A 16,537-nucleotide genomic window follows, 5' to 3' on the forward strand; every position below is an offset into this window, starting at 1 on the left:
TCTGCCGCCATCTGACCCTGCCCGCCAAAAACAGACGGATGGTGGTTCTATTTTCTATCCATCCCGTGGATCCGATCAGATGGCATCGGATGGAAAGAGACAGACAGTCTGTTTCCATCCAATTGCGCTATATAGGAGAGTGGGGTTCTAGTCGTATTTATGTGTAAATTTAGTATCAGTTTTATTAAATAAAGCTTGGTTGTTAGTTTAAAAGAAAAAAAAACTGGCTCCTAACTTTTTTAGCTGGCTCCTAGATTTCAGGCAAATTTGTCAAGCCCTGGATTATGAAACTAGTTGTCAAATATTTTCATAATCGATTAGTTGGTAAGCCGATTAGTTGACCTGCTTACAGAACGCATTATTAGTTTACTTGTCAGTATTCACAGTGCAGCACACATACAGCTCAGTTCACTGTCCATATATGTCAGTAAGGCTGGCTGTCCATATATGTCAGTAAGGCAATATATGCATGCAAATTGGATGCAGGTTTTCCCGCATTCAATTTGAATGACAGACAAGTGTGACCGGCTCTCAATGGAGCCAGTTTACACAGGTTCAGGGCGGCCGCGGTCCGCATTGAAAAATGGTCCTGTGCGTCTTCTGGTCCTATTTAAGCGCAAACTCAGGCAAAAATTCGGACCAGATTTGCACCTGAACCGGTGAGCAGGGACGCACCAGACCCCAGGTACGAACCTGCCCCAAGTGCCTGAGAGCTTGTGAATGTGAGGGGAGCAATGCGTCATGCACATCTAGTTCTGGGCTAAATCTGGGATAAACCTCTATCCTTCAACACCTGGCGTTTAACAGCCAAGCTGTCAAAGCCAGTGACTGTAAAGAAGGATTGGTCCTTGGGACAGCTGCCAAGGAACATCGGCAACCAGCCGCACCAGTACCAAGCCCGACAAGGCCTGCCCGGAGCCACCAAGATGACCGGAATCCCTTCTGCATTGATCCTGCGTAGAAGTATTGGCAGAAGCTTGAGAGGAGGGAAGGCATAAATCAGACGATATTGACTCCACGGGGCCACCAGTGCGTCTTCGGCTTCTGCCAGAGGATCCCGTTACTGAGCCACAAACCTCTGCACATTTCTGTTGAACCGAGACGCCAAAAGATCCACCTTGGGGATGCCCCACCAGAGACATAACTGAGACACCTCCGAATGAAAGGACCACTCCCCTTGGTCCAACGCCTGCCGACTGAAGTAATCTGCCTGCCAGTTTTCCACTCCGGGAATATGTGCGGTGGAGAGGACTTGAACTAACTGTTCTGCCAACCTTAGAATGCCCACTATCTCTAGAGCGGCCAGGACACTTCTTGTGCCCCCCCTGGGGATTGACATAAGCCACGGCTGTGGCATTGTCTGATTGACAACCATGTAGCTGGTTATTTTTTTTTTTTTACCACTACATATAAATATTCAAGAATAAATTGTCTTTTTTTTACTTTACATAACAACTAAATTATACACCAGCTGAAGCCCACTGATTGAGAATGGTCCTGCTTGAAAACCTATCAGCTTCTGTTGAACAGGGAGGACCACCCATAGATTAGAATTCGGCCAGCTCAGCCAATCTGTGTGTACCCAGCTTAAAGTAATACTAAAATCTATTCTTTTTTTTTCCCCTTCTTCCCATTAAAATAACAAACATGTTATACTTCCCTCCTATGTGTAGTGGTTTTGTACAGAGCAGCCCAGATCCTCCTCTTCGGTGCACCTGGCCCCTCCCTCCCGTTGAGTACCCACACAGCAAGCAGCTTGCTATGAGGGCACCCGAGCTAAGCTGCAGCTCCCTATGTCCATTCGGACACTGAGCAGCAGCCCGCCCCCTTTCTCTCCTCATTAGCATGCTGACTTTGATTGACAGCAATGGGAGCCAATGGAACCGCGCTGCTGTCTCAGCCAATTAGGAGAGGAGTCCCGGACAGCCGGATCTCTCGTGCTAGATCTAGGTGGGGCTCAGGTAAGAGAGGAGCTGCTGCACACAGAAGATAAAAAACCTGCCGTTAAAACAATTTTAAAATGTAACCACAGTAAGCCGCCAGCAGTGTTAAATGGAGTGCACTCTGGATTGGTTGAGAGACAGGTCTGTGACAGCCATTTGACAAGTCACATAACCTTGGTCCCCACCCCCAGGGGACTTTCTTATCCTATTCATTCAGTGCTCAAAATACATTCCTAAAGGTTCTTTCACATGGAAAGTCCGATCAGGTCCGCCTGTCAGTTTTTCAGGTGGATCTAATCGGATTCTCCATTCACCCCTATGGAGCGGCGGAAGTCAAGGGGGACATGTCCGCAGACACCCGCAGCTATGCGATCCGCCAAATCCAGATGGATGGTGGTCCTATTTTACATCCGTCTGGCAGATCAGATAGGATCGGGTGAAAATGGACAGGCGGTCTGTTTTCACCCAATTTCTCCATAGGGGAGAGTGGGACTGTGTTTATCTCACCTCTGCACAGTAAGCGGAAACTGACCTGTCATTAGATCTGGAGAGTTTGGATCCCCTGCTGAGCAAGCAGAGGTGCCCTTGTGAAAGGGGCCTAAAGCAGACATATCAGGACCCCCTGGTTAGGAGATTTCAGTGGGGGAAAGCTTAGAAGGATGGACACTTTTAGCCAATAGCCCATTGGTCCCAGCATGAGTAGAGAGCACCACAGATGTCTTCTATATGCACACATCCACCCCCATCTCTCACCAGTCCAGATCACACTGAGGTGTATATACACTGAACAGCCATAACATTATGAGCACCCACCATAACCCATCAAAGCATGAACTCCACCAGACCTCTGAAGGTATAGTGTGATACATGGCACCAAACCATCAGTAGCAGATCTTTTAAAGTGGAACTACACTGCACATGAGCATCACAAAATGAAAACTATATTTTATTATTCAAAGCAAACTCATCCATCCATGTCTCAATGCTTTATTTTGGTGAGAAATCAATTTGAAAAACACCCCTAGTGGCCATCTTAAGTAAGAGTTGAGTTGATTCATGTAGCATTTACTTCCTGGAATCCATTTGCCCTTAGCTCATTTATGCAGGCAGGAGGGTGTGCTTAGCTTCGAAAACGCCTCCTCTCCTGAAGACTCCTGGGAGGCATGGCATCATTTGCCCGGGCATAGAAACAAGGAAGTAACTTAAGAAGGGCAAAAAAAAAAAAAAAAAGGAGTATAAAACAAGTAAATATGATATACTTTCCTATCCTTTTACTTATTCTGGCAGCACAAGGATTCAAATAATCAATTTAGATTAAGAGAGTGAAGTTCCACTTGAAATTGCAAGGGGAGGCCTCCATGCATTGGAATTGTTTTTCCAGCACATCCCACAGATACTTGATTGGATTGAGATCTGGAGAGTTGGAGGCCAACTCAACACCTCAAAACTCATTGTGTTCCTCAAACCATTTTTTGAATTCATCAGTCTAGACCCCCTTTTTCCATTGTTCCGTGGTCCAGTTCTGCATATGCAGAGCAGACTTGGACCAGCCATCTGCCTGCTCAGCGGGTATCAGCAGACAGATTCCCCGCTGAGCGTGGGGGGGGGGGGGGGGGTAGTCCTCCCCCTGTGGAAGAGGCCTAATAGTAGCTCTTCTATTGGATCAGACTACATGGGTCAGCCTTCACTCCCACAGGCATCAGTGAGCCTGGTCCTGTCACAAAAAAGTGATTGACCTGTCCAACAGCATGCATTAAAAACAGGGGTTTAGTTGCACACATTTGCAAATACATGTGTAAGCCACAGAGCCCCGACAAGGCACCCCATTATGTGTGAGCCTCCAACAATGGAAGCACATGCATTTAAATGAACAGGTGTAGGGCAGATAAACCTAAAGGGAGCCCACCCCTTCTTATAGGCACAGGGGCACACTGAACACCCACCCTGGTGGTCCTGTCACTGATTTTCTTTCCTTGGATCACTTTTGGTAGGTCTTGAATAGGAATGGGCTTGGGCGTATTCAGGATCCCGACGCGGCTAATCACAGGTAGTGAGACATTTCCAGCTGCACAGATCGGGAAATGTCTCACTGCCTATAATTAGCCATGTGCAGTGTAGGCTTCCTAGCAGGTGGGATCTCTAATACACCTGAGCCCATCTCTTGTCCTAAATACTGCAGACCGGTGTAGCTGCAGCATGAAGATGTGTATCCCGTGAAAGCTAGTATCCCGCAAATGCGCATGCGCTGGTTTTCAACAATACAAGCCGAGCACTGAGCCAAGACAGCCGAATATAAATGTAACCCTTACATGACAGAGCGGATGGAGAGGGAGACGATACCTACTGTATTTTCTGGCGTATGAGACTACTTTTGAACCTCAAAAAAATCCCCCAAAAATGGGGGGTCGTCTTATACGCCGAGTATAATATCTCCAAGGTAACCTAAGTATTACCGGTAGATGTAATCTCTCAAGACACTGGCTGTGTGGGAATCCTGTACCGGTATACAGTATGTACCGTAGCTTCGGCTACATACAGTCAGGGAGAGCGATGTATTCTATTATTGAATGCAAAGCCTGCTCGGATTGGCGGAGTAACATCAGCCCGCCTCTCTGACTCATTGACTGCCAATCCGAGCAGGCTTTGCATTCAATAATAGAATACATTGCTCACTGTGATAGGCTCAGCGCGGTATACTGTATGTAGCTGAAGCTATGGTACATACAGTATACCGGTACAGGATTCCCACACAGCCAGCGTCTTGAGATTACATCTACTGGTAATACTTGGGGTACCTTGGAGATATTATGAGAGATTACATGTATTACAGTACTAGGGTACCTTGGAGATCTATGAGAAATCTGATGTTTTTCAATGGTGTTGCCTTGCTTCGGAAAGGGGGGGGGGGGTAGTCTTATACGGCGAGTATAGCCCAAAACCTATGTTTTAACTTGAAAATTAAGGGGGTCGTCTTATACGCCGGAAAATACGGTATATTCATGCTACAGGTGAGCGGGGATGGGAGAGGAGTGTGTCTATGGGGAGATGGACACTGATATCACCTACCTAGCTCCTCCCATCTCCCGTACACACTCCTCTCCTCGCTCACCTTCCTCTCCATCCCGCTGTAGACATGAAGATGGGTATCCCCTCCCTCTCGATCCGCTCCGTCTTGTAAGAGGTAAATTAGGTGATATCAGTGTCCATCTCCCCATAGACATGAAGATGGGTATCCCCTCCCTGTCCATCTTGTAAGAGGTAAATTAGGTGATATCAGTATCCATCTCCCCATAGACATGAAGATGGGTATCCCCTCCCTCTCGATCCGCTCCGTCTTGTAAGAGGTAAATTAGGTGATATCAGTGTCCATCTCCTCCCGTCTCCCCATAGACATGAAGATGGGTATCCCCTCCCTCTCCTAAGGGGTAAATTAGGTGATATCAGTGTCCATCTCCCCATAGACATGAAGATGGGTATCCCCTCCCTCTCCATCCGCTCCGTCTTGTAAGAGGTAAATTAGGTGATATCAGTGTCCATCTCCTCCCGTCTCCCCATAGACATGAAGATGGGTATCCCCTCCCTTTCCGTCTTGTAAGGGGTAAATTAGGTGATATCAGTGTCCATCTCCCCATAGACATGAAGATGGGTATCCCCTCCATCTCCATCCGCTCCATCTTGTAAGGGGTAAATTAGGTGATATCAGTGTCCATCTCCTCCCGTCTCCCCATAGACATGAAGATGGGTATCCCCTCCCTTTCCGTCTTGTAAGGGGTAAATTAGGTGATATCAGTGTCCATCTCCCCATAGACATGAAGATGGGTATCCCCTCCCTTTCCGTCTTGTAAGGGGTAAATTAGGTGATATCAGTGTCCTTCTCCCCATAGACATGAAGATGGGTATCCCCTCCATCTCCATCCGCTCCATCTTGTAAGGGGTAAATTAGGTGATATCAGTGTCCATCTCCTCCCGTCTCCCCATAGACATGAAGATGGGTATCCCCTCCATCTCCATCTTGTAAGAGGTAATTTAGGCGATATCAGTGTCCATCTCCCCGTAGACATGAAGATGGGTATCCCCTCCCTCTCCATCTTGTAAGGGGTAAATTAGGTGATATCAGTGTCCATCTCCCCCATAGACATTATGATAGGTATCCCCTCCCTCTCCATCACCTCCATCTTGTAAGGGGTAAATTAGGTGATGTCAGTGTCCATCTCCTCCCATCTCCCCATAGACATGAAGATGGGTATCCCCTCCCTCTCCATCCTGTAAGGGTTGAATTATATTTGGCAGTCTCGGCTCGGCTTGTTTTGTCGAAAACCAGCTCATCCGCATTTGCGGCAGGGGATACCAGCTTGTTCCGTGAGAATTACCTACCCGTGAGAAAAACATACCCTCGTCACTTCCGGGGCACCCTCATTGTCTGTAACGCGGCGGTGACATTAAAACAGCTGCCCGACAATATGAATCATCTCCGCTCCTTCCCCTGACACTTCACTGATGTCGGCTAGTAAATATAAAAGCGCCGCCGGGTGTATGAGAAGATACATAACGGACCCGCCAGCCGCTTTTATATTTACTCGCCGACATCAGTGAAGTGACAGGGGAAGGAGCGGAGTTCATTCATATTGTCGGGCAGCTGTTTTAATGTCACCGCCGCGTGGGTAGCTTTTTTTCACGGACACCCTAATACTGTCATACTACTGCGCATGCCCAGTAGTCAGCTCCTTATCTTTTTCATTCGGTTTCCGGGGCTCCGAGCATGCGCAGTGCTGCGCTGCTCAGCTGTTCCTGCCCGGAAGTGACGAAGGTAGGTTTTTCTCACGGGGTAGGTAAATCTCACGTTACACAGCTTTCACAGGATACATATCTTTATGCTACACCGGGAATATCTCACAAGAGCTGCAGGTTTGGAGTTGCTCTAAACCAGTCACCCAGTCATTATAATCTGTCCCTTGTCAAAATTGCTCAAATCCCAAAGCTTACCCATTTTTTTTCTGCTATCAACTTCAGGGACAACATGTTCACTTCCTGCCTGATAGATCCCACCCACTATCAGATGTCATTGTAATAGATACTCAATGGTAGTCACTGACCTGTCAGTGGTGATAATGTTATGGCTGATGGGATGAGGGTAAGAGGTAGCAGTGTGTAATAATGACACAATCACACCCAGACACACACACAGGTTATAGACAGACACACACACACACACACAGGTTATAGACAGACACACACACACACACACACACAGGTTATAGACAGACACACACACACACAGGTTATAGACAGACACACACACACACACAGGTTATAGACAGACACACACACACACACAGGTTATAGACAGACACACACAGGTTATAGACAGACACACACACACACACACAGGTTATAGACAGACACACACACACACACAGGTTATAGACAGACACACACACACACACACACAGGTTATAGACAGACACACACACACAGGTTATAGACAGACACACACACACACACACAGGTTATAGACAGACACACACACACACAGGTTATAGACAGACACACACACACACACACAGGTTATAGACAGACACACACACACACACACAGGTTATAGACAGACACACACACACACACACACACACAGGTCACACACAGGTTATAGACAGACACACACAGGTTATAGACAGACACACACACACACACACAGGTTATAGACAGACAGACACACACACACACACACAGGTTATAGACAGACACACACACAGGTTATAGACAGACACACACACACACACACACAGGTTATAGACAGACACACACACACACACAGGTTATAGACAGACACACACACACACACAGGTTATAGACAGACAGACAGACAGACACACACACACACACACACACACACACACACACACACACACACACACACACACGTTACAGACAGACACACACACAGGTTATAGACAGACACACACACAGGTTATAGACAGACAGACACACGGTGCACAGGAGCCATCCGTCCCCCCTCCTCCCATCGTTATCCCCTATGAAGGCCTCCATCGCGCCTACCTCCTGCCGCTGCCTCTGTCCGGGGAGGTCTGTCCAGCCAGGCTGGTGACGGAGGATTTCCGTTTCGGGACATTTCTTTTTTTAGACTTCACTTTGTCGGAGGGCGGAGAAGGGTCCGCCGGGGGCCCCATGACCTCCTCCCCCTCCATGGTGAGCTCAGCAATTAAACGGCGGACAAGAACGTTCTTCTCACAGCCACCCGCCCTGCCGCTAGTTTGAAAAGAGCGGAAACTGGGCAACAGCCAATTGGGTGGCAAGAACATGGTTGCTAGGAGATGAATAAAGGGTAAGGCGCAGCCCTGAGAAAGAGAACTCGACGCATGCGCTTTCTCGTCTGCTGGATAGGCGGACATTTTACTTGAGGGCACTTCTGTACTGAACCGTAAGGAAGTTTTTTTTTCTACGTATTTGTGACAAAGACAAGTCATGAGGTACGCATGAAGCCTGGCGTATTGGACATTTCTTTATTCAAATGAGGAGGAAAATATAGTTTGTAGTGTCACGCTTTTCACACCAGAGTGCCATTAGAGTTGCCACCTCATCCCTTTATTCCAGGACACAATAATTACACAGGTTCCGAGGCTAATATAATGCACATAGGGCACCAAGTGAGTTATATTACCAATGTAATCATCCACAGAACCTGTGTAATTATTATGTGTCCTGGTTTAAAGGGATGAGGTGGCAATAAGTCACAAATAGCTCACAGAGCTGCTGCCGCTTAGGTACACACGTACCGATTGTCGGCCGTAAATATTCGGCCGCCGACCGATCGGCCGATTGTAGGCTTGTTAGTATGAAGCTTCCGACAGCCGACAGCGCATTTTCGGCCGAACAGAATCTGTCGTGCAGACTTTAAAATATTTGTTGGCCAACACCAGAACGGCCGATTGTTCGCCAGTCAGTACAGATTTCGGCCAACAGACAGCAGATTAGCAAGACTGGGCATGCTCAGAAAAGAAAAAACACACGGAAAGTTAACCATCACATGACATCACTTCTGCAGTCGGCTGTTGTTGGCCGACAAAATTCGTGTGCAGTCTTTTGCAGTTTTCAACAGACACGACAGCCCTGGACAAAAGACGGCCGATCGTTCGGCCGACGATCAGTACGTGTGTACGGGGCTGTACAAACAATGAAGTCTTCAGACAACAGGTGAACGTCCGCTCCGCAAACCCAGCAATATCCAAACACAGGAAGATGGACCGCACTCCAAAGTGAAGATCAAACGGACTTTATTGAACAAAAACAGTGTTCCATGGTAGAGACGTCAAGGACACACGAACAGGAGCAGTTGACACGTTTCACGAACTACATTCGCTTACTCATAACTTGTTATGAGTAAGCGAATGAAGTTTGTGAAATGCGTCAACTGCTTCCGTTCATGTGTCCATGGAACACTATCTGTACCATGGAACACTGTTTTTGTTCAATAAAGTCCATTTGATCTTCACTTCGGAGTGCGGTCCATCTTCCTGTGTTTGGCAACTCTAAGTGCCATAGACCCACCCACCTCATCCACTGCGGTGCCATATACCCACCCACCTCAACCACTGCTGTGCCACATACCCACCCACCACAACCACTGCTGTGCCACAGACCCACCCACCTCACCCGCTGCGGTGCCACAGACTCCACCCACCTCAACCACTGCTGTGTCATAGACCCATCCACCTCATCCACTGCGGTGCCATAGACCCAACCACTGAGGTGCCATAGACCCACCCACCTCAACCATCCCCATCCCACCTTGTCCCGGTCTTGTGTGCCATAACCTTACCTGCCAGGAGCCACTGGGAGCTAGGAAGTAGGAGCCGGAGCGGGGGGCGGAGCTTGGAGGTGGAGTTTTGCCTGCCTGCAAAACGTCATCAGTTGCTAGGACGCCAGCGGTCCTGGCAACATATGGCTGCAAAAAAGATTAAGGCACCGGAAAGAAGCAGCTGGTGCCCCTGCTGACAGGAATCATCCCTGGGTGCACTGCAGTGTGTGAGAGCACACATTGCACTCGTTGTGGAAAATTTCACTGACTGCAGCCTAGTGCCAGAACTTATTCCGGGACTACAGCACAGATCTGCGGGAGCCAGGGACTTACTTGCAATCTCGGGACGGCCCCCTGCAGAACCTGGGACGATTGGGAGGTATGCACTGCTGTGCCACATACCCCACCCACCTCAACCACTGCTGTGCCACAGACCCACCCACCCCACCCACTGCGGTGCCACATACCCCACCCACCTCAACCACTGCTGTGCCACAGACCCACCCACCTCACCCACTGCAGTGCCACAGACCCCACCCACCTCAACCACTGCTGTGCTACAGACCCCACCCACCTCAACCACTGCTGTGCCATAGACCCACCCACCTCAACCACTGCTGTGCCATAGACCCACCAACCTCAACCACTGCTGTGCCACAGACCTCACCCCCTCTCAGCCACCACCGTGCCACATACCCACAACTAGGGTTGCCACCTCATCCTTTTAAACTAGGACACACAGGTTCTGTGGCTGATTAAGGTGGTAATTAAACTCATTTGGTGCCTTATGTGCATTATATTAGCCTCAGAACCTGTGTAATTAATATGTGTCCTGGAATAAAGAAATTATTTGGCAACCCTACCTCCAACCCCTTCAGCCACTGCTGTGCCACAGACCCCACCCCCTCTCAGCCACCACGGTGCCACATACCCCCAACCCATTAGGCCACTGCTGTGCCACAGACCCCACCCCCTCTCAGCCACCACCATGCCACATACCCTCAACCCATTTGGCCACTGCTGTGGCACAGACACCACCCCCCTTTGCAAGCTCCCTACCACAGACCCAATCCTGGACAGCCACTGCTGTCCTCCAAGTAGGCAGATTGAAATGTATGTAGTTCGTTCCTGCAGCTAGCCCTGGTTCTGTTTTGGGGGGCTCTTGGTTTTGGCAGGCCCACCTGTGATATAAAAGAAGTGACTACTAGGACCAGGCGCGAGGGAGGGAGTCAGAGTGAAGAATGTAGTGCAGAGGGTATGAAGACCCACCTCTGAGCGCTAGCATAGCATTGAAGATACCAGGAGCCATAGACAGCATCCAAGTCACGGACAATGCCTATATGGACTCTCACCTCATGTAGATCTGCCTGGGCCACTACGCAATTTTAGTTAAAGTTAGGAGCAGAACTTTGTTCATGTTGTATTGCCATAAAGCTTTTCTACAGTAAAAATAACTTAACCGTTATGAGTCTGGTCTGAAGTTATTCAAAGAGATGCATGCTGGTTCTGGCGTATTCCAAAGAACTTGGGTCTGTAATTGCACTATGGGGTATGAGTATCACTACTACAAAAGGTAACTCAGCAAGACAAGGAAGAGGAGAGTAGTTGCTATGGGTAACCAAGAGAAGGAATAGCTACAAGCAACCAGTCGTTAGGCATGGTGCCTGGTAAGGTGATAAGTCCTCTAGGTTCCGATGGGGTCGATGTTCTGGCTCTGGGATCAGACTAGCGTTACTGAGATCTATGGCTTGGTCATGTGGTATGGGAAAGAAAGAGTTATGTGAGAGCATGCATGAGGTCTGCGTTAGGTTCTCAGTGGGATCCCATTCTGTTACTGGGAGTGAGTTAATGCTGGACTGGTAGAGTGGGCACAGGCTCAGCACGTCCCTCCTAATGCAAATATTTAAGTAAAGAGTGTAGTGCCATGGGACAAGTCACTTTTTAGAGGAAGTCTACATTATTACTGCACAGTGAAAGCTCATTTCTAATCGGGAAACTGCTTTAATGTTAGATTTTTCACCTGACCGCAGTCCCTGCCTGGTTTCCAGCATTGATGAGCGAGCTCCGCAGGAGTGTTACCCCACGTTAATGGGTGCAGAATACCCCACCCACATAGACCACACTCCCCCAACTTTTGTTATGCTATAAACTATACCCCCCCCCCTCAACCACCACTGTGCTAAAAATCCCCCTCCCCCACCACTGTGGCACTGTCACATCCTCCATATTCCCCTCCTCATTGGGCACCAAGCAGGGGTCACATGAGAGGCTTACCACGGGGTGGGTTCTTCTGGGCCATACTAAGCACTTTGACAGGGTCACGGTCTTACACAGGGGGGGCATCTTTACTGGAACAGCCAACTGATCTCTAATAAACCCTTTTGATGTTACTGTACATTACCTTGGTGACTTGTGTATTTAGGAAGGACAAGCAGAGCCCTAGACCACTCCGCCTGTTTAGCGTATCACCTTTACCTTACTCCCAGTAACAGTATGGAGTCCCTGCCATGCACCTAGTACTGACTCCATGCGTGAACATCACTTAACTCTTTCTCTTTCGTACCTGTGTACAGGATGATGGCCCCGGCAGTGCAGATCTGCTCCTGCTGCTATGGAAGATGGATCAAAAGCATAGTTGCCAACAGTCCCGATTTTCCCAGGACGTTAACGATATTCAGTCCCAGTCTGTCAGTGTCCCGGGAGGGGCCTCTGACCCGAGCAGCTAATTAGCTTCTCTCTTCAGTGTACAAGCAAAGCCATTATTTTGGACACTGCAGCCGATCCCTCTCCTTCCCACTGTACACAGGGAAGTGACCTGCTAGCCGGAGGGAGATCCCACGGGCTCCACCGAGCTGCCATCCGTCCTCTCAATTCTTAGTGCGCTGACGGCCAGAGGTGTAGGAGGAGATGCAGCAGGCACCACAGTTGCAGGCCGTGAGGTGATCTGCTGGATGTTCTGTGTGTTAGGGGGTGGGGGGTTCAGAGCTGTGTTGAGGTTGGAGGTGCACATTAAGTCCTGTACCGTGTCCACACCCTCTCTGTCTCCTGTACCTTGCCTGCATGCTCTCTGACCATCTCCTGTACCATGTCCGCACCCTCTTTGACAGTCCCCCGTACCATGTCCACACCCTCTCTGACAGTCTCCTGTATCATGTCCGCACACTCTCTGACAGTCTCCTGTATCGTGTCCTCACAGTCTCTGACCATCTCCTGTATCTGATGGGACCTGCCTGGGTGAATGGTGTTTGGAGTATCTGTATCTGCTGATTGTTAAACTTTCTGGCATACACATATTGCTATTGTGGTGTAGGATCTGGGCCTGCTGTCCCTCCATCCCTCTCTTTCCTGCCCTAGCACTTTCTTTCCCTCGCATTTCCTCCATCCCTTTTTCTTTCTCTCGCCTCCGCCCTCCATCCCTCTTTGACCTCACTATTTAGCATACTTTAAACCACGCCCATTTATCGCAGCAGCACACTAAGTGCAATGCATTACTCTTCTCCATCTGGGCCACACCTACAAATGAATGCCCTGCCTCTAATTAAAATAGGACTCCACCTACAGACAAAAACTGCCCCTATACATTTTTTGAGCATGTTAGCAACTATGCAAAAGTAATTTTCAAAATGCCTTACTTGAATAAATGAACATGATGACATACAGACAAAAGTCTGTAATGAAGTCCAGTCATTTCTCTAACATCCCTAGTAAGGATAGGCCGAACACGCCCCTGTTCGGTTTGCAGGAGAACTCCCAAGCATGGGAAATGTTCTAACCCGAACAACGTACCCCATTGAAATCCATGGGAGCCGAACAGGAAAAATCAAAAGTGCCCATTTTGAAAGCTTATATGCAAGTAATTGGCCATAAAAGTGGTATTGGGGTCTGGGTACTATCCTGGGGGACATGGATCAATATAAAAAAAAATGTTAAACAATTTTCTTATTCAGGAGCAGTGATTTTGATGCTTAAAGTGCAATAATAAAAATGTAATATAGTGCCTATTGGGGGTCACCTTATTGTGCCTGTAAAGTGGCACATCGGTAGCATGTATAGATCTTGCTACAGCAAGAATGACATTTCTAAAGAAAAAAGTAATCAAATCACATTTAAATGATTCAAGGTTACAATTGCCAGCCCTTCGGGTCTGGTATAGGTTTTAAGGGGAACCCCCATGCCAAAATGTGTTAAATGGTGTGGGGGGGGTCCCCCCAATATTCATACCAGACCCTCATCCAGGCACCCAGCCTGGCAGATCAGGAAAGGGGAGCAGATGAGTGAGCCCCCCTCCTGAACCATACCAGGTCATAGGCCCTCAACATGGGGGGGTGCTCAGGGGCAGGAGGGGCTCTGCCCCCATTGCCCCAGAGCACCTGGTTTCCATGTTGATGGGAACAAGGGCCTCTTCCCAACAACCCTGGGCGGTGATTGTCAGGGTCCTATCAGAATCTGGAAGCCCCCTTTTAACAATGTTCAGCCCCCCCATGTAAATGAGAATCAGGTACCCCTGCCTAACCTAAAAAAAAAAAATTATAATTTATAAAATTTTCAACATGGGGACAAGGTGCGGAGGGATGGGGGGGTAGAACCCCCGCACCCCCCCCATGTTGAGGGCATGTGGTCTGGTTCAGGAAGGGGAGACCTCACTCATCCCCTCTTTCCTGCCAGGCTGCATGTCCAAATAAGGGCCTGGTATGTACTGGGGGGCAGACCCTATGCAGTTTTTTGCTTTCATTTTTTTTTAAATAGCCGGAAGCCAGCAATAGTCGATTTGACTTTATTTTTCTTTAGAAATGCTATTTTTGCTGTGGCATGTTTAATGCATACTAAAGATGTGCCACTTTAGGCTGACTAAGGGGACCCCTAGGCACTAGATTTAAAAGGAATATTTTTTTGTTTTGTTTTTACAAGCACATTTGTTTTGGTTTTTTGTTCAACTGGAAGCTGAAACCCATTGACAATTGCATCAACTGTTTGAGCCTAGACTGAAGTTGTTCAAAGAGGTGCATGTTGGTTCTGGTGTATTCAAAGAACTTGGGTCAATAAAGCACATATGGGGTATGAAGTAAAACTACAAGTTGGAAACTCAGTAAGTCAAGTAGGAGAAGTGTCGCAGTTGCTATGGGGAAACCAAGGACTAGAACAAGTTTGCAAGTAGCCAGTTGCAAAGCATGGTACCCGAGATAGGACGACGGGTCCCCCAGTAGCGTGTGTGGGGCAGGGTCAATATTCTGACCCCAGCAGTCTCCATGACATGGTCACATGTCAAAAAGTGGAGAGGACATAGTCTTAGCAGTGTCCAACCTAAATGCAACATATAATTAAGGCGTGTAATGACACATTACAGCCCACTTCAGAGGAGCTCTGTACCCATTTTACTGTACACAGTGACACAGCACATCTCCAAGTCAAGGAACTGCCTTAACCACTTCAATACAGGGCACTTCCTCCCCAGGCCAATTTTCAGCGCCATCACACTCTGAAGAAAAACTGCGCGGTCATGCAATGCTGTACCCAAATTAAATTTATAATTCCCCCCTCCTCCCCCCCCCCCCCCCCCCCACCACAACTAGAGCTTTTTGGTGGTGGTTAACCACCGGAGGATTTTGCTGTCTTACGTCCAGGCCACTTTTTGCAATTCGGCGCTGTGCAACTAACTGACAATTGCGTGCCTACAGACAAAAACTGCCCCTATACATTTTTTGAGCATGTACCCAAACGAAATTTTTTTTACCACAAACAGAGCTTTCTTTTTGTGGTATTTGATCACCTGTGCGATTTTTACGCTATAAACAAAAAAGAGCGTTTATTTTGAAAAAACAATATTTTTAACATTTTTTTTATATGAAATTCCCCCCCAAAAAAAAAATAAAATAGTAAAAATCTAAATTTTTTTTAATTTTTGGCCAATTTGTTTTCTGCTACCCATGTTTGGTAAAAAAAAAAAAAAAAAAAACACAATAAGCATATTTTGATTGGTTTGCGCAAAAAAGTTATTGCGTTTACCAACCAAGGGAAAGATTTGTCATTTTTGGTGTTTTTTTTAACGCGTTATGGCGGCGATCTGCGATTTTTTTGCGGGACTGCAACATTGCGGCGGACAGATCAGACCCTTGACTGACATTTGACACTTTTGGGGGTACCAGTGACATTTCTACAATAATCAGGGCTATAAATATGCACTGTTACTGTAAAAATGACACTAGCAGGGAAGGGGTTAACTTTATTGGAGAGGGAGGGGTTAATGTATGCCTTGTGCTTACTAACGTGTGTTGGGGGTGTGTGTGACTGAGTGACAGGGACAGATCGCATGTTCAGCTATGCTGAACACTGCAATCCGTCACTCCTTGTCACTTAGGACAGTGGTCCTCAACTCCGGTCCTCAGGGCCCACTAACAGGCCAGGTTTCAAGTATTACCTTGGGGAGATTCAGACTAGAATACTGCAATCACTGAGCAGCAAATGAGATCACCTGTGATGTAATTTAGTTATCTTGCAAACCTGGCCTGTTAGTGGGCCCGAGGACCACCGACTTAGGAGATCCGCCCGCTCTGTTTACACAAGCGGGCGGATCTCCAAACTCGATTCCCTGACGATCGCCGCCACTCCTCCCCTGGCCAAACTCCCGCTATGACTGAAAACAGCAGGAGCGAGCGCCGCCCACAGGGGGAGGAGTACAGCGATGTAGGTCTATGCCACTGGACGGAATTGAGCCACTTTGCCGCAGTACAGTCAACGTTACTGGTCGGCAAGTGGTTAATGACTGCTGGGGTTTTTTTTA

The 16,537-nt window shown here is 48.0% G+C and overlaps 2 protein-coding genes across 2 annotated transcripts in view; one reads left to right on the top strand and one right to left on the bottom strand.

Moving 5' to 3' along the window:
• Positions 1-8,164, bottom strand: part of NET1 (neuroepithelial cell transforming 1) — a 90,557-nt gene extending 82,393 nt beyond the window's left edge. The window contains exon 1 of the mRNA XM_082252670.1: positions 8,001-8,164. Within this exon, the coding sequence (XP_082108796.1) occupies positions 8,001-8,149 (149 nt within the window). The 5' untranslated portion in view covers positions 8,150-8,164. The remainder of the gene's footprint in view (positions 1-8,000) is intronic.
• LOC309553228 (tubulin alpha chain) overlaps positions 1-16,537 on the top strand; it is a gene marked incomplete at its 3' end in the record, with an annotated part of 186,872 nt that overhangs the window by 144,805 nt on the left and 25,530 nt on the right. The gene's annotated exons all lie outside the window — the stretch shown is intronic.

Source organism: Pelophylax lessonae (assembly GCF_965119305.1).
Source record: "Pelophylax lessonae genome assembly, chromosome: 4".
Taxonomy (NCBI): Eukaryota; Metazoa; Chordata; class Amphibia; order Anura; family Ranidae; genus Pelophylax; species Pelophylax lessonae.